This window comes from Populus trichocarpa, chromosome 7 (genome assembly GCF_000002775.5).
Source record: "Populus trichocarpa isolate Nisqually-1 chromosome 7, P.trichocarpa_v4.1, whole genome shotgun sequence".
NCBI lineage: Eukaryota > Viridiplantae > Streptophyta > Magnoliopsida > Malpighiales > Salicaceae > Populus > Populus trichocarpa.
The window spans coordinates 15,356,370-15,381,288 of NC_037291.2; the positions used below are offsets into that span (position 1 = coordinate 15,356,370).

General features: G+C 34.8%; 3 protein-coding genes, 1 non-coding gene and 1 pseudogene across 5 annotated transcripts; all 5 read left to right on the forward strand.

The window, feature by feature from the left end:
- Positions 1-1,722: 1,722 nt before the first annotated feature.
- On the forward strand, positions 1,723-3,361 carry LOC18100818 (polygalacturonase). The gene is made up of 4 exons (XM_006380192.3): positions 1,723-2,227; positions 2,321-2,610; positions 2,820-3,048; positions 3,140-3,361. Exons 1-4 carry the CDS (start codon positions 1,787-1,789, stop codon positions 3,359-3,361), a joined length of 1,182 nt encoding a protein of 393 aa, XP_006380254.2. The 5' UTR covers positions 1,723-1,786.
- A 4,435-nt stretch (positions 3,362-7,796) lies between these two features.
- LOC7469533 (probable uridine nucleosidase 2) lies at positions 7,797-10,854 on the forward strand. The gene is made up of 9 exons (XM_002310348.4): positions 7,797-7,965; positions 8,360-8,475; positions 8,601-8,660; positions 9,053-9,238; positions 9,317-9,421; positions 9,774-9,870; positions 10,136-10,243; positions 10,339-10,474; positions 10,566-10,854. Exons 1-9 carry the CDS (start codon positions 7,917-7,919, stop codon positions 10,672-10,674), a joined length of 966 nt encoding a protein of 321 aa, XP_002310384.1. The 5' UTR covers positions 7,797-7,916; the 3' UTR covers positions 10,675-10,854.
- A 1,441-nt stretch (positions 10,855-12,295) lies between these two features.
- LOC18100817 (inositol 1,3,4-trisphosphate 5/6-kinase 4-like) lies at positions 12,296-16,183 on the forward strand (annotated as a pseudogene).
- A 1,381-nt stretch (positions 16,184-17,564) lies between these two features.
- LOC7465612 (la-related protein 6B) lies at positions 17,565-23,078 on the forward strand. Of its 2 annotated transcripts, none has more exons than XM_006380189.3 (10): positions 17,565-18,295; positions 18,965-19,046; positions 19,560-19,654; positions 19,768-19,839; positions 20,001-20,080; positions 20,203-20,302; positions 20,849-20,896; positions 20,990-21,058; positions 21,753-21,902; positions 22,435-23,078. In XM_006380189.3, the coding sequence occupies exons 1-10, from the start codon at positions 17,711-17,713 to the stop codon at positions 22,699-22,701; spliced, it is 1,548 nt and encodes a 515-aa protein (XP_006380251.3). In that variant the 5' UTR covers positions 17,565-17,710; the 3' UTR covers positions 22,702-23,078. The 2 variants fall into 2 exon arrangements, with proteins under 2 accessions (XP_006380251.3, XP_002310383.4); XM_002310347.4 differs by having other exon boundaries at positions 17,567-18,295; positions 22,432-23,078.
- Positions 23,079-23,512: 434 nt separating this feature from the next.
- TRNAI-AAU (transfer RNA isoleucine (anticodon AAU)) lies at positions 23,513-23,586 on the forward strand. The gene has a single exon. It is a non-coding gene; the product is annotated as a tRNA-Ile (tRNA).
- Positions 23,587-24,919: the final 1,333 nt, after the last annotated feature.

Sequence of the window (24,919 nt, forward strand, 5' to 3'; positions counted from 1 at the left end):
TTTTCTTTGCTTTTATTTGTTACGGGCCTGGCTTGTGATTTTTTTATATAAATTTTTCATTACAAAAATAATGGATTATTATATATAATGCTAAAAAAATTAAGGACTAAATTGAATATATAGCAAAGTCTAATTAAGGACTTTATTGAAATTCTTGAAAAATAAAGACTGAATCGAACTTTAACTTTAACTATATTCTTCAACCTATTCCTTCTACCAACCTTGCCACTGCATGTCGATGCTATCTTTTCTCTGCTAATATTGCAGTCCTTCCTTGTTGATGCTAATGGAGATCTTCTGGCCAAAAAAAAGCAATGGTGGTGGAGCTAGTTTTGGAGTCAAATGATGTTCATGTCGACAGGCAAACCATTTTTCCCCAGCAAGTTACCTTATCCTGTTATCCGCAAACCCTAAAACAAAATCCTGCTGAGTAATCATAAAATTAAATCCTACTCTTTTCAGCAATTCTATAATAAACTTCAACAAGTATAGCACCTGACTCCACCCAGGAACTTTCATCTTCTATATCTAGAAGATGTGAAACTTTAAAACTAAATGGTGAGTGGTTAGGATATATATATATTGGTAGAGAAAAATCGAGGAGATTGGCAAACAAGAGAACCCTACTTCTCTATAATTAGAAAAGCTTTCCATTGAGCATGGTAATGGCCCCAAAAATAACTTTCCAGCTAACCATATATATATAAAGTAGCTAGAAGAGGAAAAGATTAGAGTAAATTAGAGAGAAACAAACGGACAGGGTAACTGTTGATGTAGAACTCCATGGCCATCTCAGCATGCAGTGCTCCTAAAAATATTCAAGTTCCTTATGGCGGCACTTGATTTTGGCATGAACAGTAGGATCTCTAGCATGAGAAATAGTATTCAGAATTGAGATTTATTTGATCAATCAATCCCAACAAAAACTAACTAATTTGATGAGGAAGACTTAATTTAAGGAATTAAGGACTCGAATGTGGTCCAGTTGTCTTGATAGGACTCTCTTCTGGGCATAAATTAAGGAAGCAAGGAAGTATACTTGAAGTAGATTATCATGATATATAATTCCTCTGCTAAGCATTATGATTATATAGAAGGTATAAAAACACTGATTTTGCCTAGAAAAGGGGCATAAAACAAGAAAGGGTTAGCGACTCGGCGCTGCCGTGTCACGTTGACAGTAAAGCCCTTCCCTTCTCTAGCTGAATTTATCAACTGACCATCTTAATAATTAATTAATTAATTCTTCATTTCAAAGAAAACCGTGCACCTGCAATATTCTCCTTTCTGCTTTCTCAAGCTTCTAAAAGTTAAGTACCAATAGGCCTTTCTCAAGTTTAGCAAATTTCGTCTGTTAAATTTGCTAAACTTGAGTGTTATGCAGATTAATTTGTATCTTGTCCTTCCCGCCATCTTTTGGCGTTTTAATGCAATACTTTATTTATAAAAAAAACGCCTTTCTCCCCTGATTTTTTTCTAACTCTGCTTAATGACTAATCACATGGAAAAAGCAGATGATAAATATGGAAGCCATCCAAGTTTTAAGCAAGGGCAATCTGGTAATGAAAGTTACCAAAAAGCATAAATATCTCCCCTTAACCTTAACGTTTGGTGCATGCAGCTCTTGCTTTCGATTCATTCAAAATCCAATTCCAAGAACTTCTATAAATAAATATCTCTAAATCTAATTCCTTCGAACCCCACCTCCTCCCTCTCCTTCAACTCTCCAGTTATCTTTTTCTATTGATCTGTCTTTTTACCACAAGCTGTTATACCAAAGAAATTAATGGACAGTTCTACAAGTTATTTTGTTCTTGCATTTGCGTTTTTTTTCCTTACCTCATCAGCTTCTTTAACAGCAAGTGGAGGAAAACACAACGTGTTGGATTATGGAGCCAAACCTGATGGAAGAACGGACTCAAGTAAGGCGTTTCTTGCTACATGGGAACAAGCATGTCGCTCTACAAAACCTACCACCATATATGTGCCACCAAGTAAATTCTTGCTCCCCAAAGTTGCTTTTCGTGGCCCTTGCAAGAATAATGCTACTTCGATACGCATCGATGGCACACTTGTTGCTCCATCTGATTATCGTGTCCTTGGTGAACAATGGATTTTCTTTGAAAATGTTAATGGGGTTTCGATTTTTGGAGGGATTCTTGATGGTCGAGGCATTGGCTTGTGGACTTGTAAGAATAGTAGCAAGAATTGCCCCACTGGAGCTACGGTATGTTCAATAATCACCAAAATATTTTCCTAAATTTAGCCTAAAGTATAGTATAAAGAAGAAAATAATTGGACTTTTTTGTGTATTTTGTAGTCACTCGGATTTACCAAATCGAAAAATATAGTGATAATGGGATTGACATCCCTGAACAGTCAGATGTTTCATATAGTCATCAATGGCTGCCAAAAAGTAAGAATGCAAGGACTTAGAATTTCTGCCTCTTACAGAAGCCCAAACACAGACGGTATTCATGTGCAATTATCAGATGGTGTCACTATATTGAACACAAAAATAAAAACAGGTGATGATTGTGTATCAATCGGTGCCGGTACAACTGATTTACGGATTGAAAATGTTGTGTGTGGACCTGGCCATGGAATAAGGTAATAAAACCTCTCAAAAATGTTATATCCTTTTTTATACCTGTCGATACACTAACAAAATGTAATCTAAGAACGAGAAAAGAGGGACATTAACGTCTGTTGAGCTACAAACTCATTGGCATGTAATTAACTCGTTTCTTTGAATACTATGCTTGATTATGTTGTTTGAAGTGAATAAAGTATATAGGGATTTTTGTGATAAAGTGCAGCATTGGGAGTCTAGGCAAGGATCTTGAAGAGCCTGGTGTGCAAAATGTGACGGTTAAAAACGTTACACTAACGGACAGCCAGAATGGTTTAAGAATAAAGTCTTGGGGGAGACCTAGTAATGGTTTTGCTAAGGACATTCTTTTCCAACATGTTGTGATGACCAATGTCCAAAATCCAATTGTCATCGATCAGAATTACTGCCCTGACAATAAAGACTGCCCTGGTCAGGTACGTAATACTAATCCTAATTATATCCCTCTTAATTTATAAATCCTCAATGAATGAATACGTGAGTTTTGATCATTTGGAAGAACTGCAGGCTTCTGGCATTAAAATTAGCAATGTGACGTACAAGGACATCCATGGAACATCGGCAACGCAAGTTGCTGTGAAATTTGATTGTAGCAAGAAGCATCCATGCACTGGGATTCGCTTGGAAGATGTAAAACTCACTTATAGAAATCGACTAGCTTATGCATCGTGTAGAAATGTTGATGGAACTGCTTCTGGTTCTTCAGTCCAGCCTCAAAGTTGTTTGTAGTACAAAATTTGTTATAATTAGAAGAAATTAAATATGGAATCTTTTATTGGTTATAGTTGATGACATTGTAATGTATACAAATGAGAAAATAAGGTGGCATTTGATTACTATTTTGAAATAAAAATAAAATGGAGACAGTGAATACATGCTGTTTTATACTTTATATTTTAAAAATACAGAAATTTACTTTAAAATTGTTTGAAAAAATTCCATCCATTCTCGAAAACACAGTGAGGATGGTGAAGATAACACTAGCTAGTACATATATATATTGTCTTCTTTGCAGCATCCTCTCAAGCATCAAAATGTGGTCTATAATAATAGTGTAAGGCTTGGAGCTAAGCCAGACGGCAAGATCGATTCTAGCCAGTAAGAAAATGGCTATATAAAGAGAGAAAGAAACAAAGAAATAGGTAGGTAATTTACAAACCAATCAGGACTAAACAAAACATGTTTAAAGGTTTCATCCTCTTGATTACAAAAAGGATGTGTTAAATCATTTCTTTACAACAAACCTTTAAGAAACTTTTCTGCGGGGGTTGTTATTGATTTTGGGGCCCCATATAAATAAAAAAAAGAAAAAGAGAAAATGCAAAAAAAATAAAAGAAGTATTGGAAGAAAATAAAAAATATATATATTAGTAAGAACTGAGAAGAACATACCAGAATGCCTAAAAAATTATCAAAGACTGATTATGAAAGATCAAATATACAAGATTAAAAAATTTAACAGTGTATATTTTTTACTGAAAAAGACTCTATCAGCAAAAAAAATTTAATTTGAGAAGAGAAATTTAAAATTGGATGTTTGAGGACTTAATTAGAATTTTTTTTAAGGTCTATTTGAATTTATTGAGAACTTAATTGCATGAGAAATTGATTTTTAAAGTCAATTTAGGTTTTAATTAGAAGAAATTAAAGGTTGGGGATCAAATTGCAATTCTTAAGAGTTAATTTAGTGAAATCAAGGGTTTAATTGCATAAATATTGAAGTTTGATAGGAAATTAAAGACTTAATTGAAGAAATCCAAAACCAATGATCAAACTTGAAAAGGCGCATGAATATAGGAGCTGAAATTGACCAAATCAGGGGTTAAATTGAAGAAATTGAAAGTTTGTTGGTCAATTAAGGGTTAAAATGCATATAGAACCAAGAACCAAAATGAAAAAAACATTCAACTTGAGGGCTGATAATTGAGTTTAACAGAGGTAAAATTATATGAAATTAAAAAAAAATATGTCAATTAAGGGGGTATATACCACAATTGAAATAACATGGACTAAGTTGAAACTTTGCCAAATCCCAAATTAAAAACCATAATTTCTAAGGTTTAACCTAAGCGACGTGTCATTCAGCCTCTATTCATCTTCTTTCTTGGTAGTTCATGATGATCACGTTGGCATCTTCAAAGAGCTCGTTGTGGAGTTCTAAACCTCCAAATAGGATATAATCTAACTATGCCTTTTTCAAAAAGGTTCTTAGCTGTGAATTTTTTCAATTTAGCCCCTAATTGACCTTAAAAGTTTGATTTTCTTGTTATTTTACCCCTTATTTGAACCAATTGACTTTGTAAAATTTAAATTTGGTTCTCTAAAATTTCAATCTTCTCAATTAAACCCAAAGTGGGGCCCCAAACTTAATTTTTCACCAATTAAGTCCCTAATAAATTTAATTTGACCCATTAAAAGCATAATCAAGTCCTTACACCTAATTAAATCTTTTAATTGGACCCAAATTAATTCTTCAACATAATTAAACTTTAGTTTGATCCATGATTAAATCAAATTGGCTTATTGAAAATCAAATTATGTTCATAGACTTGATTTTTATGCAGATCCATCCAAAAAAAATTTAATTTAACCTTAAATTTGCATTGTCTCTCTAGTCTTGGATACAATGGGGTATATAATTATGCTCCAAAATTTGTTTAAAATTTCAGCTCGATTCTTCTCCACATTTGAAAATCTTCCTCGGTCAGCTTTTGTCAAATCATCAGTCTTCTTGTTATTATTATTTATTTTTTATTTTTTATTGGAAAGGAAAAAGGGTAAATTGTCAATGTGGTTGATAGCTTGTACTTGGTGTTTGGTAAGCCAAAATAACTTGTGGTTAATACCTGCAAAAGGCCTCATCTGATTGATGTGAGGACTCTTAGATGTTTAAGTAAGCATCTTCTTATAGAGATAAAGTACAATAATATTCTAGAGAGAGATACTCTGAAAATATGTATGCAGTAAATAATAAAGATTGTGAACTTTTATTTTGAAGGATTCATGGTATATTTATAGTTAACAAGTCTTGTCCTTTTATAGAGAGAAGAGGATGGAGTGTAATTTCACATTTGTGGTACATTAATTTTGTATTGTAAGCTATATTCCATTCATTTTATCCAGCTAAGAGATGGAGACATGGTAGACTATGAGAGATTTTAATACATCTAATGGTGTTGGTGGAATGTAAACTTATTTAATTAAGTCTATTTGTTAAGAAATAACTCCACTATGATTTATGTAAAAAATTTATGGAATTAATGGCATTAGATCCCGGTATCATGTTTGAATCCATAGGTGTAACGAATCTAACCATGCTCAGGGTGGGATGACAAGTTTTCAGACTCGACACTCTTGAGAAATGCACGCTAGACCCATCTCGTTGACCTGACAGCGCACCATGCCAAGTTGTTGGGCCTAGTAGGTGCCAGACCTAGGTTGCGCCTGGGCTTGGCAGGCACTAGCTAGGCCCAGGATGTGCATGGGCCTGGCGTACTACTACGTGCTAGCTCAACACGCCCAAGAGTTCGGGAAAGTTATACTGGAGTGTTTTTCTGGATCTTGTATTTTTGAAAAATATATACAAATATTAAGTGATAAAATCTTGAATCATCAGCTAGAAACGTTGTTTTTCAAAATATTATCATGAAATACGCTGTATAAACCTATCATCTATGATCAAAACCACTGCCCTAGTACCAGAGATTGTGTGAAGCGTAGATAAGGAGTAAAGATTAGTACTAGAGGAGTGACATAAAAGAACATAAAGGGAACGTCAGCCATACAAATAGCAATGAATTTTGTTTGCAGCTCAATTAGTCCATACAAGGGACTCAAATTGGAAGACATAAAGCCTACATATTACAATAGATATTCATTTGTTTGTGAACAGAATGATAATTTATTTTCTTTAGATTCATTTACATTAACCAATAAATTCAAAGCATGTAGTGGGGATGATATATATGTTTATGGCATGCATAGATCAATCCTAATTGCTAATCCTGCTCACAGCTCGTGAATGCAATTAGAGGCCTTGCTTGAAAAAATTCCTTCAACCTCCATTAATGGGCATTTACGAGAAAGACAAAAGGGTTTGATTGAGATTTCTTTGCATTTTAGGCCATGTTTGTTTCTCGAAAAATGGTTTCCGGGAAATCACTTTCCAAACTTTCATGTGTTTGTTTGTCATTAGGAAAGTTGGTCAACAAAAAACACTTTCTAGTCAAAGGAAAATTTGGCTTGGTTTTCAGGAAAGTGTTTTTCTAGAAAATTTGGGCGGAAAACACTTTCCGGAAGTTGTGAAAAATTTAGAAATATCATATTATTTGCTGATTATATCAAATTTGGTCCTCAAACTTTTGATTGTTATATATATTTTGTTTTGAATATTTATTTTTCAAATTCATCTCTTAAAATTTAATTTTTATATTAACTTTGGTACTCATTTTTATAATTGTTATTTGCTTTTCTCTTATCATTTTCTTATTGAAATTTTTTATTTATCAAATTTGATCCTCATTCTTTTGATTGTTACTTATTTTATTTGAAATAATTCATGAAATGTTAATTATTATGATTTTAATTTCTTCATCTTTCATTTTTATTTTATTTTTTAGATTTGATTTCTATTATTTTAATTATTATTTATTTTATTTGAGATAATTTATGAAATTATATTTTTTTTCAATTTCATCCTCATTCAACTTTTTAATTTGTAAGATTTGTTCCTCATTATTTTAATAAACTTGAGAAAATAAAATATTAATAAGTTATTTTCCAGCTCATTTTCCATGACATAACAAAACACTGGAAAGTATTTTCCAATTTATTTTTCATTACATTACCAAACATCGAAAAATAATTCATTTTTCTGAAATTTATTTTTTCAAAATTAATTTTTCAAAAAAAATTATTTTTTAGCAAACAAAGAGACATTAATAATACGAGGAAAGGCCTTTCGTTGTGGGATTAATTGAAAACTTCTCCTTCTGCCTGGGTTGGTTTCATTATTATGCTTTTATCCTTTTTGCTTACACAGCCATGTCGTGGTGTTTTTAAGAAAAATTAAATCTTTTTAAATTAATTTTTTATATATTTTTAAATTATTTTGATGAAATAATATAAAAAATATATTATTTTAATATTGGAGATGAAAATACCAAAAACTACCTTTGAAGCATAAAAGAGAAAAGGATAAGGAATTGAGCTGCCACTGTGAAAATCCTCTCAACAAGTCAAGTAAATCATCGGAGTGCTCACCTCACCTGTACCTGGTACCTCCATGGCAGCAGAACCAAAGAAGATCATCATAGACACTGACCCTGGCATTGGTATGTAATTATTATATGTATCCCTTTCTTTCTTTCCTTCTTTCTTTTTGACTCCTCTAATTCTCAAATCTTTTTGTTTTTATTGTTTAATTTCTTAACATCCAGACCTTTAAATATTGATGGATTTCCCTTGAGTTTAGACACCAGTAATGAGTTAAATTATCAAGTTTAATTACACGTTTTTTTTATATCAATCTCTCTTTTTGTTGTTGTGGGGTTATGTTTTTGGTTGTTGAGAAAGTGGATCAATTGAAATTCTGAATCTTTAGACTTTTTCATGATCCGGGATTTGAGAAAGTCTATATCTTTTGCTAAAAAAGAGTTGTTATTTCAATTTTTGCTGGCTCAAATTTGTCTTCTTATTGTAAAGATTTGAACTTTTGATGCGATGCAGATGACGCCATGGCAATCTTTCTTGCTTTGAGATCACCTGAAGTTGAGGTGATTGGGCTTACTACTATATATGGGAATGTTTATACCACTTTAGCCACCAGGAATGCCTTGCATTTGGTAATTCTTTCTCTTTCTAGATTTGAAATTTGATTAACTGATTTGAACTTCCAAGGTTTATGATATAAATGATATTGAGCCATTTGCAAATTACAGTATTTCTCTGTGTGCTGTTTGTGGATTAGTTGGAGGTTGCAGGGAGGACTGATATTCCAGTTGCCGAGGGATCTCATGTCACAATAACTGTATGTACTCATTCTTCATTGTTGAATAGATTATGTGCAATATTAGCTTCCTTTCAGAATTTTTTTAATCCTTATCTTCTGTTAGTTTCATATAAGCATTGTGTCTGCTTTGGTGAGGAAAGAAGTGTGGTTTGACTCTTTATGGTTGTTGTTTTCTAAGGACAACCTTGTGTTAATGGATTTAGTGTCTACTCATGGAGCCGCTAGTTTTCTGATATTGCGACAAGTCTTTTACTATTTATTTTCAACTTCTGCTCTTTTGGTTTTAACTCTGAATTTCACACACAATATCACAATTTTCTGTTATCAAATGATGATGTAAAGATACATACTGATATGTGGCTGAGTTTCGATAATTCTTTTTATTCATTGTGTCTCTGTTTCCTGTAAAGAAAGGTACAAAACTTCGGATTGCAGATTTTGTCCATGGTGCTGATGGACTTGGCAACCAGAATTTTGACCCACCTAAAGGAAAGCCAGTTGAACAGTCAGCGGCTGCTTTTCTGGTTGAGCAAGCAAAACTTCACCCTGGAAAAGTCACTGTGGTGGCATTGGGTCCACTTACAAATATTGCTCTGGTCAGATTCTTGGTCCTTTGGATTTTTTTAGCAGATTTCATTTAGTATATTACCTAACAGATCATCTATATTGTGCAGGCTATTGAATTAGATCCTGAGTTTTGCAAAAATATCGGGCAGATTGTTCTTCTTGGTGGAGCATTTTCAGTAAACGGGAATGTAAATCCAGCAGCTGAGGCAAATGTGAGTTGCACAAATCCATGCAGTCAATCCGCTGTTGCAGTGGTCTTTGCTTTCTAGATATTGCTGTTTTAGTGGCCGTATGCACATCTGAGCTTTGCTGTTTCTTCTTTTATTTTAATTTTCTTTATGGGATTTGTTATCTGTAGTGAACTTACATTTCATCTGCTCTTTTCTAGAAAGATCCTTACGTCTTGGTCTGAGACTTGAGAGAGTGTCATTAGAAAGTTTGGAAGCATAGTTTGTCGGTTAGCTGTATCACTCCTACTAATGATTTTGTGTGCACATATCCTAGTCTGCTCCCCTACTCCCCCATCTCTTTATCTAACTTTCTTACTCCTGACTGGATGACCAGATATTTGGCGATCCTGATGCTGCTGATATTGTTTTCACCTGTGGAGCAGATATTTTGGCTGTGGGGATAAATGTTACCCATCAAGTTGTTCTCACAGGTGTTACTTCAGCAATTATTGTGTTACCTTAGCTGATATTCTTTTTTTCTTTTTTCTTTTTTTATGCATAAATAATCTTGGCGATCAAGACACTAAAAACACTAATACCGTTTCTTAAACACGTTTATTTGTGTTACTTGTTATGCAAGAGGCAATGGTTTCTTTTACACAATTCTCTGCCAGTGTGACTCAATTTGTGTCCTTTAAAAACACCCTCATTGATGATTTCTAGTTTCGTTGATTTTTTTCCCTGTTTTATTTGCAGATGCTGAGCGAGACAAATTGATACAGTCAAATGGAAAATTTGCTCAGTACCTGTGCAAAATTTTAGAGGTGTACTTCTCTTATCATCAAGAAGCATACAGCATGAGAGGTTTGTTTACTAAAATGCCTTCATTGATATATCCAGTGATTAAGTGGAATTGGAATCCTCAAAAATACTAATCCTTAGTTCTGTTATTGATGTAGGAGTGTATCTTCATGATCCAACAGCACTCCTTGCAGCCGTGAATCCTTCACTTCTCACTTACACAGAAGGTGCTGTTAGAGTCCAGACAACTGGCATCACAAGGGGACTAACATTATTATATGACAAACAGAAAAGGTAAGACTGCATGAATACTTGAAATCATTAACTTCGTCAAACTAAATGCCTTTCTAATGATTCTTGTTTTCTTTTTCTTACTATAAACCAGGTTTGGAGAAGTGACTGAATGGACTGATAAACCCACAGTTAAGGTGGCCGTGACGGTTGATGCTCCCACTGTTGTCAAGTTGTTGATGGAAAGGCTTATGGAATCATAAACTTTGCTGGCAAGAGGTCTCTGATGATTAAGGAGGCTATCATGTGGACATATATTGATTATGTGATTGTGTGGTTCTTCAAATTCCAAAATTTTAAAATAACATTTGGAGTCACGGCAACGAGCTAAACTAATGGTTTGTTGTTGTTGTAGTTGTCATCACTGTATCATTTTGTACTCAGCTATTGATTCCAATTTAAGTACTTGGGGGGGGGGGGGGGGGGGGGGGCACAAGGCTGTGTATCTCGTGAGCAAATTTTTAACAATTTTTGAACCCCGACTTGGATTTTGAAGCTCAACTAGCCAGGAGACGTGTGGATCTAATAGGTGAACCCATCAGTTGAACTCATTTACTTGCGTGTGTGAGGTCATGGTGCGCTAGACTAATGAGAGACTGAACTGGACAGGAGTCACAGGACAATATTTGTTTAAGGCCCGTTTGTTTGCTGGAAAGTAGTTTCCTTTTGGAAAGTGAATTCCGGGGAAAGTGAATTCCGAGAAAGTATTTTCTGATGTTTGGTAGTGTAATGGAAAGTAAGTTGGAAAACATTTTCCAGTGTTTGGTTATGTCATGGAAAATAAGCTGGAAAATAACTTATTAATGTTTTATTTTTCTCAAGTTTATTAAAATAATGAGGAACAAATCTTACAAATTAAAAAATTGAATGAGAATGAAATTAAAAAAAAATATAATTTCATAAATTATCTCAAATAAAATAAATAATAATCAAAATAATAGAGATCAAATCTAAAAAATTAAAAAAAAAAGGTGAAGAAATTAAAATAATAATAATTAACATTTCATAAATTATTTCAAATAAAATAAGTAACAATCAAAAGAATGAGGACCAAATTTGATAGATAAAAAATTTCAATAAAAAATGATAAGGAAAAAGCAAATAGCAATTATAAAAATAAGGATCAAAATTAATATAAAAATTAAATTTTAAGAGATGAAATTGAAAAATAAATATTCAAAACAAATTATATATAGCAATCAAAAGTTTGAGGATCAAATTTGATATAATCAGCAAATAATGACATTTCTAAATTTTTCACAACTTCTGGAAAGTGTTTTCCGCCCAAATTTTCCAGGAAAACACTTTCCTGAAAACCAAACCAAATTTTCCTTTGACTGGAAAGTGTTTTTCGTTGGCCAACTTTTCTAATGGCAAACAAACACAGGAAAGTTTGGAAAGTGGTTTCCCGGAAATCACTTTCCGGAAAACAAACACAGCCAAAAGGGAAAACACTATCCTGAAAACCAAAACAAATTCGAAAAGTGTTTTCGTTGACTGGAAAATGTTTTCCGTTGACCGAAAAGTGTTTCCGTTGACTGGAAAATATTTTTCGTTGACCGAAAAGTGTTTTCAGTTGACCAACTTTCCTAATGGCAAACAAACACAGGAAAGTTTGGAAAGTGGTTTCCCGAAAAGTAAATTTCGGGAAACAAACATGGCCTAAGTGAATGTCTTGTCCTCTCAAGTGATATCCCGTCCGTTTGGGACCGTAACGGCCTCTAAACTCTGAATCAAAAACCTTATATATACGCACGCACTTCAATGCAAAAGACCCTCCCCTTTCAAGGCATCTCTTACTCATAAACAAATTTTTAACAATTTTTGAACCCCGACTTGGAGACGTGTGGATCTAATAGGTGAACCCATCAGTTGAACTCATTTACTTGTGTGTGTGAGCGCATGGTGCGCTAGACTCATGAGAGACTGAACTGGACAGGACAATATTTGCTTAAGTGAATGTCTTGTCCTCTGGTGATATCCAGTCCATTTGGGACCGTAACGGCCTCTGAACTCTGAATCAAAAACCTTATATATACGCACGCACTTCAATGCAAAAGACCCTCCCTTTTCGAGGCATCTCTTACTCTGCTCTTCTCTACTACTAAAGCAGAGCATCACTTATTCTTTCCTTTACCTTCCTTTTCTCTTTACATTTCTTCACTCACTCACCTGGAGAGTGACAAAGAAAACCCAAAATGGGTTCATTGTTGAAAGGAGTGATAATCCATGAGTCACTTCTAATTCAAGATCATGCCACCACCTCTTTCCACCCTCCAGCTCACTCTCTCCTCCGCAAGCTCCGCCATTCCAACCTCCACATTGGAATCTCTTACTCACCTTATCTCCCTAACAATAAGGTTTCCCCGGTGATCCTTTTATATTTCTAGTTTGTTTTCGATGAGATGGTTGTTTCAAAGAACTATTTCTTATCTGCTTTTTGCTATTGGTGGAAGTACTTGAAAAAAATGGCAATGCAATACTCCTCTGATTGTTTTCCCTTGAATGATGAATCATCTATTGACGGTGTTAATGAGATTACACTCTTTTGGTGAGTTTTGTTGGTACCGTTTTGTTATTTCTAGGTATTGCTGACTTTGGTTTAGTAGCTGATGTCTGTGGATTCTGTTTTGTATCTTGTCTTTAAGGTTTCAAGTTTAATTTTTTGAAGCTGGGTTCTTGTTCTTTTTCTCCTTTCTTTTAGATGTTGAAGGTGCTGGTGCATGTGAGAATTCAGGTGTGGTTTGTATCAGTAACCTGGAAGAGTTGCCTTTGGTAATCTGTGGCTTAAATAGAAAAAGGTTAGTATGAAATGAATGATTTTTATTCAAGTAGCAAATCCATTTCTACAATTATTTACAATGACAATTTTATTTCTTTATTATAATGTTCTCTAACTTTTCTGCAAATTGTAATCAGGCAATTGGCGACAAAGCTGTGACTGTTGGTTATATCATGAAGCCTTCTCGTGAAGAAGTTTTTTCCAAGGTGAGCTCTTAACAGAGAAATTGGAAGTATTACTGATATTAGAGAAAGACTTGCGTCTTGGATCACAGATGTTTTCCAGATACGCAAAGAATTCAATGTGAAGCCGCGGTATCCTGATTAACTCCTGAATTGCTATTGAGAATTGATTCATTCTATTTTCTAGATCTAGATTTCAATCTGACTTAGCTCTTCGTTGATTTTGTTTTAAAAATTCAGGGTAATTGTTAGGTTGTCTTGTTTATTGTACATACTCCATGTGGCATGTCTCTATCTTTACCCATGTATAAATTGGAGTTGCGACATATGTCTATAATTGCAAGCTTATTCTTTGTCCTTGTTGCAGAGGGGTGCATTCCCCATGAACCCTACTCCAAATGGTTTGATGTTTCTACCCCTCACATTTGAGCTCCCCCTACCATCTCAATTACAACTCGTTGACTTAGTTCTGGTTATCTCAGTTGACTTGAGCAGTTCTTCAGAATCCACAAACAGAATAACTTTCTCTCCAGGCATGCAGGAATTGCAAAGATAGTTTCAAATTCTTGTTTATACAGTGTTATGGTGAGGATAAATCAACATGTTGCAAAATATATTTGGATCCCTTTCTTCTACAGATATATGGAACATCATTCTGAAAGCTTTGCAATTGATCCACTCGATAAAAATAAATCCTGTATTGGATCGGCTAAAAGTCCAAAAAATTCTTCTTGGGCTGGATGATCTCAACAAAGAAGGTCACCGGGCAGTAAGAGGAACCCATTTCCTAATGGTCTTTTGATCAGAATGGTATTTATTTTAAATAGTAAACTGAAACACAAATCATTGGACACAACCTGAAATGAGTAGCTTTCTTGTCACTGCAAAATTAATAAGATGATTTTTGGTGTTGTTTGTTGTTTAAGCATATGTTGCTTGGGTGTTTTTCATGTTGGAACCCATTTTCATGATGCACATTAAGACATCATTCACGCATATTCTCTTGAACATTTCACTGTTTTATCCTCAAATTTAGTTACAGCCAGAGTTTAAATATGTAGGTAAATGGTTTTAACGACCCTGATTTGGCACAAAGTCAGTTTGAAGCTAAACTATCTCTTCCGAGTATACTGAAACCTTAAGTTTCCTGTGGAGTAGCTGATGCTTACAGTATGGTAAGAATTTGATTGGTTGCATATGATCTAAAATGTTAATCAGGATTTCATCTCTTTAATGCAACAGGGACTATGTAAACTTGGCTGTTTCTGTGGTCGCTAAGCTAGCTCCTTAATTATTATATCTCAACTTTACATGTATTTTCTCCAATTTTAGGTACTATACCTATCAGGTAAGATTTGTTCATTATTGTAAAGTTAGATGCTTAGAGCTGCTATCAATTTTGAATATAGAGTAAGTATCGTGGTCTGCACCAGCTGTCTGGATAAGCATCCTAGGTTACTGATCAGTCCGAGATTTGGAACTGACCGAACTGCCTAGCTCCATCATTCGGGTTTACCTGGGCACATTATTACATTTCTGACATTTTGGACGTTGTTTGTGGTTCTTTACTAGGGGACTATAGTGATTTTTAGTGCAATTCTTAAAAAAAGATGACTCTCTCATTACAGGCAATCATCTGTGGAGTTGAAGATTTTAAAGATTTAAATATTCCTCTTCCAGCAATTGTTCAGGTGAGCACAAAAGTACTGTGCCAAGTTTGGTTTGATTTTTTGGTCTTGTATTCTGGCACTACAGATATATGAATCAATGAACGTTCACTGATTGTGTATGCTAAACTGGAAACAGCTGAACAATGATTAGTGTTTGTATTCCTGATTGTGAACAGTTTTTTTTTTTTTTTTTTTTTGGTATTGCAGGAGTACGTGGACCATTTATCTAATATATTCAAGATTTATGTCTTGGGTGAGCGACTTTTCTATGCGGTAAAAAAATCTATACCAAATGTTAATGTCTTGACCAAATCATCTGAAAGAAATGAACTCGGACCTTTACTCTTTGACAGGTAGCAGTTGGTTTCTTTATTTGCTTTCTGCTTACTTGCATTATGATAATGTCATATGTTTTTCAATTTTGATAATGTTGCGCTTAACCTCTGCAGCTTAAAATCTCTACCCATCAGTACTGAGCACTATACAGATGCAGATTCCTTCAAGACCAATATTCATTCTTTTGATCTTGAGCTGGTCACTGATGCTGTGAATTGGCTTGCAAGAAAACTTGATCTTACCATCTTTGGCTTCGATGCAGTTGCAAGTAATGTTTTCTTGTCTACATATCTTTTGCAGTCTCCATCTTTTACCGGTCAAAGGCCTGATTAATCTTTTGATGATCTATCTTGTTTATTCGATGAGTGGTTTCTCATGGTAGAAACCCAAGATGCTTAATGAGAAAGTATCACTGAGAAATGCTTCTCTGTTCTTGTAGTAGATTGGCATCCACCATTCCTACTGGATCCAATTTTGCTAGGTGTCCATGTTCTTGATATTCCTGTTGTTTGGTCCCTCGAGTCTATTCTCTTCGGTTACATCTTTTTCCGGGCTGCATCATGAGAAGCCAACTGCATTCTGGAATATAAGTTACAATCAATCTATTACAGACCGCGACCCCGACCCTTCCAGTGCGATATATAACTTGTAGATGCATCTGTGTAATTTAGCAGCAACTTCAACTGCTCCATCATCTTTGTAGCTGAGTCAAGTTTAGTATATTTCTGAACGTGCATGCAAATCTACATCCTCTCATCTCTTGCCATTGCCTGTTTTGCTGGGGCTGAAAAGAATTCAGATTCAGGAAGGCACTGGTGACCATGTGACTGTGGATGTGAATTACCCCCATCGCTCAAGGAAGTACACGATGATATTGCTGTACTGGCCATTTGGCATGCTATATAGACAGAAGTTCGAGTCAAAGTAGAGGAAATAGAAAGCCATGCTCGTGTGCTGGAAGCTGAGCTGTGGTCTTTCCTTTAGCCGAATAAGATCATATACCAAGAGAATAACTGGAAATTAAACCGGCAGAGCTAATGAACTTGTAGTTGATGGAGAAAAACATTTAAATCCATGTAAAGTCGTCTTGCTCACTGGCTTTTTAAAATCGGGCAGTACTCAAGTTAAGAACCCTTACAGCCATCCCTACCACGCATGCATAGACCCCACAAGACATGGATGGACCAGCCCGCCACTAATTATCATTATCAAGAAAGGAATAATGATGATCATGGTCATGATTATCATTTTATAAAGATTAGGCTAAATACAAAGTCCAGACACCCACCCTTAATCCATTTTAGGGACCTTCCCACACAAGATGAAAACAAAAGGACAATGGCCACTTCACCATCCTCTCCACAAAAACGAAGAAATGGACATGGAGCAACCTTGGCTTGACTCGGGGGATAAGTGTTTGATTCCCACATTTTTTGGCTTAAGAATAGATTAATTAACGTGAGAGCAAAGACGATTTAAAATGGGTTTAATTCTATTATTATTATGATTTAATTCAGTGTTTAATGTTGTGGTGTAGAATATTTTTTAAAAGTAATTTTTATTTGAAAATTTATTTTATATTTTTATTTATTTTTAAAATCAAGACATTAAAATAACTGAAAAATACTAAAATATATTAATTTAATATTTTTTAAAATAAATATATTTTTAAAATGTATTTCAATAAATACAATTTAAATAACTTGAAAAAATTAAAATAAAAAATAAAAAATAACAGGAAAGAAAAAATAAATAACATAAATAGGGTCCACATTTGATGGATATTTTATAGGAAAACCTCAAAAATTTAATCCTTAATGTATTATTTTATTGTTAATTAAGTCCTGAGCCTATTGGTTTTATCAATTTTACCCTAAACTTAATCTAGACAACTTGAGAATGTTTTTATTACTATTAACACTGGACGGATAACGGGATGACATTGTCCAATGTTTATTACATTTTCGTCAAAATAGATAAGAATAATAATAAAATAGATTTAAGGCTTAAATTAAATAATATAATAGTATAGGGACTAAAGTAAAGTTTCGGCATAATAAGTGAGTGAGCGGGCTGTATAAAAAAGGAAGGAGATGAAGCAATGAAGCCGAGAAAACCTCTCCATTGTCTTCCCTCCCCGGTGCTACCTCCTCCGCCCACCTCCCCCCTCCCCAGGGCCCCACCTCCCCCGAAAAAATTAAAATTAAAAGCACTAGATCCATCCAATCCCTAAAATAAAAAATTGAAAAAAACCCTAAATCAAATAGAAATGGCACAACAAAATCAAGAAGAAGAAGAAGAAGAAGTGGTAGCGATAGTAGAATCTGTACCTGAATCCCTAGATCAATCCTCTTCTTCTTCTTCTTCTGGTCCTTCGCTTTCTCGTAACGTGTCCTTCAGTAAACTCAACGCGCAAGCTCCAGCCTTTGTCCCCACGCGCCCCCAATCTCAGCCTCAACCTCCACCACGAATGACCGTGATCCCTCCTCCTCCGCCTCCTCCCGCCGCTATGATGCATATGTATCCACCACCTTCCCCGTTTCATGTTCCGATTCATAGCCCTGTACATTTGCCTCACGTCATCCCCGTCCAAAACCACCCCCACCACCATAACCACCATCACAACAGCCATAACCACCTTCACAACCACCAGCAGCATCATAATCAGCACCAACAGTATGTTCCTGTTCGGAATCATAACCAGCATCATCAACAGCATAATTCTAAAAAGGTGCAGCAGCACTCTGACGAAGAGGTCGAGGTTATTGGGAATAAGGATGCAGCTGCTTCTTCGGATCATGCCTCAAAGAGTGACAGTAAAAGTGATGAAGCTATGAATAAGCTCTTAAATCAGGTAGTTTTCAAGTTGTCGAATTTGTTTTTCTTTCTTCAAATTTAGGGTTTGTACTTAAGTTCACTGATTTAATTAAGTTGAGCTTAGATTATATGAAAAGAAATTTCAAGTTATTCTTATTGATTTTTGCAAATAATGGGGACTTAAGATGTAATTACAATGCTATTGGATATGGTAGAAGTCTTGAATATTGTGCTTATTGTGAACATGAAAAACAGAATCATCACGAACCTAGTTTACAATGTACTGGAGTAAAGCTCTATTCGGTATTGCATTTTGGCTGCTTTTGATGGTGTTTTTCGAGGTTCATTTGGGTTGTAAAGCTTCAAACTGGATGCTTTTGGATGGTTTTGATATGCGAAAAGCACCCAAAAAAGCATCAGATTGATACATTCTTGCAAAAGCACCTGACCCACATTACCAAACACACACTAAGTGCTGCCAAATAATCTAGTTAGATTGTTGATGAATTGGGTTTGTTTGATAGTCACTAATAGATACATGGGGTAAATTGTAGTACTAGGAAGGAATAATGAGAGAGGTAGTGGGCAGACAATAGGATGAATTGAAGTGTTAGAAACATGATTTAAGAAACCTATGGTTTCATGTTTAGTACTGTAAATAACTGTCTTTCTTTTTGGTTTGGCATTCACTCATAACTATTTGCAGGTGGAGTACTATTTCAGTGATTTGAACCTGGCCACTACTGATCATCTTATGAGGTTTATTACCAAAGATCCTGAAGGATATGGTAAGGTTTTTTTAACTTCTGTTGTTTAGTGCTTCTATATGGTATAGTTTCAGTGCAATGTTATCATTATCTACTTCTCACTCAATTATTTTTTAAAGTTGTGCCTAGTACTACTTTCTTTTTATTTTGATCTCTTTATAATGATTTGGAGAGTACGTCTTGTTTTTGGAAATGTAGCTATGATGACAATTGGATAAACAACCCTTTGATAACCAGCTATGATAAGTTGTAAATGTAGCTATTTATTAAGGTTAGAATCAAGAAATAATGAAATTGTGGTTTTGTTGAAGTTCTTTGTGAATTGTATCCATGCAGTTTGTCCATGCATCTCCAAAGAAGTAGTTTTTTCCCTCTTTTTTCCTAAGTAACTCTTAGAAACATAAAATTAAGCAAGAGTCTTATACTATTAGAAGCTACATTGTTTACCCAACTGTTATTTCAGAATTTTTGTCTGAATTGTTGTTATATCAATTATCGCATATCCATTTTAAGTCCTTGTTTGCTTTAATACAGTGCCAATATCTGTTGTTGCTTCCTTTAAGAAGGTTAAAGCTGCCATAAACAGTAATTCTCAGCTTGCTAACATTCTGCGGAACTCAACAAAGCTTGTAAGCTCTTTCATAGACAATTCTCGTGATTGCTTTCATCATCCTTAATCCTATTTGTTGGCACAACTTCTTCCAGTTGTTTTTGTTGACCTCGCTGTAAGTACATCCTCCAGGTAGTTAGTGACGATGGAAAGAAAGTAAGGCGCCAGCATCCCCTAACTGATTCAGATGTTGAGGAGTTGCAAGTGTGTTTTCTTTTCCCCACTATCTTTTGTTAGGTGGCATCATTGTTGGCAATTCCTTTTGTCTTTGGCAGAATGCATGAAAGTTTGTATTTTGTTCTTTATTCATAGTTTAGAGAGAGAAAAGTTGTGGTTTTGTTTCTAACATTTTCCTTGATCTCTAGTCTCGTATAGTTGTTGCTGAAAATTTACCTGAGGATCATTGCCACCAAAACCTCATGAAGATATTTTCTGCTGTTGGGAGGTGCCGAGATCATTTCTGTTCATAATGATATTTAATTGGATGGTTTCGCCTTTTACTTAAAGCATGCCAGATATAATATATTAATATTAGACATTTCATACTGTTAACCTTTCCTTTTTCAGTGTGAAGACAATTCGTACCTGTCCACCTCAAACTTCTGGTGGTGGTGCTTCTTCAGCATCTAGATCTGCAAAAGCTGATGGGATGCATTTCAGTAACAAGGTACATATGCATGCATGCCTAGGCATCAGTTATGTTTTGCATACCTGTAATCCTTATCAACATCATCATGCGTTTCTATCTCTTGGTGAGATAAACAATTTATTATTTGAGTTGCAAGACAATAAACAGAAAAGGTTAGAAAAAGATTTACATTAAGAAAAGATGCGGAATGTAACATGATTTCAAAACATTATAAATAAAAGCTATTAAAATAACCTAGAAAAAAAAAAAGACCTAGAGGAATAGCCACCTGGTATCTGGTCTTGCATGTTTGCTTATCGGTTGTTGCCAGCACAAGGTTATGGTTAGTATAACTATTAAGAATTAACCTTTAAGTTTGTAGTTTTCTCAAGAGATGTATTACAGAATGGCCTACCTGCCAAAGGAAGATGCATATGCTTTGCTCTGACTGTTAATGCTTTCGTTTTTTGTTTTCCATTCATCAATTATTTTTAACAGATAGCTGGTTCTTTTAACCTTTTCTTGATTATTTTTGTCATCTAAACATGAAAATCATAAAATTTAAACTCCTTGTATCGTTTGCAGTTGCATGCATTTGTGGAATATGAGACCATTGAGATTGCTGAGAAAGCAGTAAGTAGTTTGTTTTTTTCATGATTTGCTTAGGTGTGCTTTCCCAACATCAATTTCTCACTGCACTAATCAAGTGCACATGCTATTATGTAGGTTGCTGAGCTAAACGATGAGGGAAACTGGAGGAGTGGTCTTAGGGTTCGGTTAATGCTCAAGCGTGGGGTATATACGAAAACATTGTCTTCATCTTTCTTCCTTTCATGTCTTTTTTTCTTCCTGCTCTGTATTTCTAAAGAATAATGCTAGAGATACCAACTTATAAGTTTCATCTCACCTTGATTTGATAAATCTTCGTATATGATAGTTAGGAAGCCAGTGCTAATAAAATAGTTCTTAAATGGAGTATTGCATGCTTGTGAATTCTAACCTTTGCAAATTTGGTTCTGAACCATTAAAGTTGATGAAATAACCTATTGAAATTTGGTTCTGAACCATTAAAGTCAATGAAAGTATGATGAAAGGTTTATGATTCATATTAGATAGATTGAGAGTGGGAGAATAATTTCTGGAATAGCTAAGTATTCTAAAAGAGTGCGGTGAAAATAGGAATGGGTGTCATATATGTAATACTCTGTACGCAACCTTGGTGGGTGTTAAAACCCTTGAGTCTCCATTTAATGGTATTGGCAGTTCAAATATCCTGTGTGGTAAAGGTTTTAAATTCACTCTTGTTTCCTCCAGCCCTGTCAACCAATGCCTACCCACTGTAGGATGACATGGTTTCATGAGTCATGATGTGCACTTTTGGATGCGACGATAAAGTTCTGCCAATTTCAGTTAATGATTTGCAATTTTTTAATTATGTTTTTGGAGTTAGCTTAGTCCCTTGATTTGTGGTTGTTTCTTCCATCATTAGTCAAAATCCACTCAGGCACGAGGCAAGAAGGGGCATGATGGTCAAGGGCATTCAGAGGAAGATGAGATTTCTGCAACTGAGCAAATGCCGAATGATAAACAGACAGAAGATCTGTCCCAGCAGCATGATGCCCATTCACATGAGCATTCTGTGAGTGTTAGCAAAATTCCATTGAATGTGAACATGCATGATTTTGAAAATCATTTTCTACAGAAATATCATTTTGCTTGGCCAGTTGGGACTGACATGGTATAGGCTTTGTGTTATTGGACAATTAGAATCTGGACTTGTTTGATTTTGCTTTCTGTTTCACTATATATACCAAATAGAGTAGGAAGCTTGATTAATAGTGGCAATAAAATTTATGATTAGGAAAAGAATTAGGGGGGTTGAATTGGTTTTTCTCGTGTCATCCCATGAGGTCAAAAAGAGGGGAGAAGGCTGATTTGAGATGAAAAAGCTACCAGTCTTTGGGATAACAAAGGAATGTTTATGTTATGATGATACATGCATTATCCAACAGAACTGCCAGCATCCTAGATTTTGTAATTTTTCTGCTGACAAAAAAATACATGAAAAACAATTGCTTTCATTTTCAAGTCTTTGAAAGCATCCTTATTTTATTGTCTCACAAAATGACATTTTCAGCACTTGGTGAACTGACATCCTTGTACTTTAGCAGGGAGAGGATCATGCCAATGACAAGGAAGGTGCGCAGAGAAAAGGGCGTAACCGGGGGAGGGGCAAGGGACGTGGGCGAGGTCAATACCATCATAACAACCATCACAATAACCGTGGAAATCATCTGGGAACTTCCCCTTCAAATAATCCAGTTATTGGCGAGCATCCAGCAATGGCCAAGCAACCTCCAGGGCCACGGATGCCAGATGGCACTAGAGGATTTGCAATGGGTCGAGGGAAGCCGGCTGCTGTTAATAATATCGCATGACTTGGTATTTCTACAGAGTTCAGTTTTGGTTCTAATAGATGTGCTTGTAAGTTTATGTTGGGGGTGGGGGGAAGTGAGTGGTCTTCTATATATGGTGTAGATGGCAGGGGTTTTAGAAAGGCTTGTCCATCTGTAGTAGTAGCTTGTTCAGGATCAAGGGTTAATTTTGCTACACAAGGGTCTGGTATTTCTTTCATGTTGGTATCTTGCATATGGGCATGGATGCTCTAAAAACAGTTTTTCTTTTTTTTCCTTTCGTTAAGTTTTAGCTTTGCATGATGTCGAAGTGAAAAGGAACAAAACCCTTGTTGGGGGGAGTAACTAATTCTTATAGATAAATGCGAAACTCCAAATATCAAACAAAATTGTGCTATCAATACCTGTTCTCCCTCTTCCTTCCATCTCTTTTCTATGATTCTAGGCAAATTATTGGAACCAGGAACTGAACTGTGTTTTGCACGAGCTAGCCTGGAGGAGGCTTATTAGTGGGGCAGTATTTTACCCTACCGTTTTCCTTGCGAAGAAGGAGACTGGAAAGGCTGTCAGAACCAATCTCCGAAACCAAAACTAAAGCATGTCAAGGGTAAGCTTCGAAAATCCAAAGCAATCACGTGCGTGATTGCAGGAATCTGATGGAGAGCAGAACACAGTGGTTGAAGTCAGCAAGAATACCCACTTTTTCATGAACACCCAACAAAATGACCATTGCATTTGCTTCATGAAAAAGCACGAAAGAAGGCGATAAGCTCGGAATGCTTGCAGAATTTGGTTTTATAATACAATACATTTTGTCACCGAAACGTGTTGTAATGGCCTATTAGCTCAGTTGGTTAGAGCGTCGTGCTAATAACGCGAAGGTCGCAGGTTCGAAACCTGCATGGGCCAATCAGTTATTTTGTCGATAGCTTTTTGGGTAATCTAAATTCTAAACTACATTTTATTTTTATCCTTCAGAAATCTTCTACTTCGGCTCTAACGTTTTTAGTTTTTCCACCATCATTGTTTTAGGACTAATAACATTGATCAATTAAGAGAAAGTAAGAGGGGTAGTGATTTTCACTGTGGCAAATTTATTATAGCTCTGGATTTATTGATATTGTGGATTTAAATAATAAATTTATGATTTTGTCCCCATGAACAAATACACAATTGACATTCGCAATGGGGTATAGTGGTTTTTTTGTTAATTTATATATAATAAAATGATTAATATACCCTTTGAAGCAATAATAATAATAATGCACTGGCATACATTATATTTTGACTTTCATTTTAAAAGTATAGTAAAATGATCACAATGCCTTTGACTTCCAATTGTCTTTAACTACGATTAGGTTTTTTTTATTATATATCTTCTTCTTTTGGTTTTTATGTTATTATTATGTCTAATTATGAGTAATTTAGTTTTCTTAGCATAAATAAAATATTATTTAATGTTAAAAGATGGGTTGCATAGGTAGACCATGATGCATATAGGAACGTTTGTACTTTTCAGACAGTGCATATAACATCATCCAACGACCAAACATTGGCTTCCACGATGACTTTTTGATCCTCGCGACGTTATTTTCATTTCTAGGCGGCGCATGCAGCTAAAAGTTATTGGGTTTTGCGTCGATAAACATTTTTTTCCCTTCCTTCTTTCCTCTCTCTTCCTTGATTTTAGTGCCCTCCTTGCATATTTTCAAAGCAAACCTTTGATTTGTTTTTCTTCTAATTTTGGTCCTTATTCTTTTTATTATTATTTATTTTATTTTAAATAATTCATAGAATTGGAATTCTCTTTCAATTTGTTTTAATCCTCCTCTGATTTTCTTTTCCCTTCTAAATTTGGTCACATTATTTTGATTGTTATTTTTTTTTAATTATTCTTTTAATTGAATTATCTTTCCAATTCCACCCCTTAAATTTTTATATCATTCTCTTCATTGAATTATTTTTTCAATTGCATCCCTTAATATTTTATTTCATTTTAATTTATACTAGATTTAATCATTATTCTTTTAATTTTTATTATTTTAGTTTTTAATCTTTTTTTTTTGTTGGAATTTTCTTTTTCGATTTCATCCCTCAACATTTTATAGATTGGAATTTTGTTACGGAATTTGACTTTATAGTTTTTTCAGATTTACCTTCAATGAGATGATTTCGATCTTAAGACCCAAGTCACGAGTTTGAAAAATTAGACCGGGTTTTTTTTCAGATCCTTTTTTACAAT

What these genes read in the sequence shown, in the direction of transcription:
- LOC18100818 (XM_006380192.3), top strand. Translation starts at nt 1,787, where the DNA reads ATGGACAGTTCTACAAGTTATTTTGTTCTTGCATTTGCGTTTTTTTTC. An exon ending in ATTGCCCCACTGGAGCTACG is followed by an intron (nt 2,228 to 2,320) that starts GTATGTTCAATA and finishes TGTATTTTGTAG; the next exon opens with TCACTCGGATTTACCAAATC. An exon ending in GGACCTGGCCATGGAATAAG is followed by an intron (nt 2,611 to 2,819) that starts GTAATAAAACCT and finishes GATAAAGTGCAG; the next exon opens with CATTGGGAGTCTAGGCAAGG.
- LOC7469533 (XM_002310348.4), top strand. Translation starts at nt 7,917, where the DNA reads ATGGCAGCAGAACCAAAGAAGATCATCATAGACACTGACCCTGGCATT. An exon ending in CCAGGAATGCCTTGCATTTG is followed by an intron (nt 8,476 to 8,600) that starts GTAATTCTTTCT and finishes TTTGTGGATTAG; the next exon opens with TTGGAGGTTGCAGGGAGGAC. An exon ending in AGAAGCATACAGCATGAGAG is followed by an intron (nt 10,244 to 10,338) that starts GTTTGTTTACTA and finishes TTATTGATGTAG; the next exon opens with GAGTGTATCTTCATGATCCA.
- LOC7465612 (XM_002310347.4), top strand. Translation starts at nt 17,711, where the DNA reads ATGGCACAACAAAATCAAGAAGAAGAAGAAGAAGAAGTGGTAGCGATA. An exon ending in TTGAGATTGCTGAGAAAGCA is followed by an intron (nt 20,897 to 20,989) that starts GTAAGTAGTTTG and finishes GCTATTATGTAG; the next exon opens with GTTGCTGAGCTAAACGATGA. An exon ending in GGTTAATGCTCAAGCGTGGG is followed by an intron (nt 21,059 to 21,752) that starts GTATATACGAAA and finishes TTCCATCATTAG; the next exon opens with TCAAAATCCACTCAGGCACG.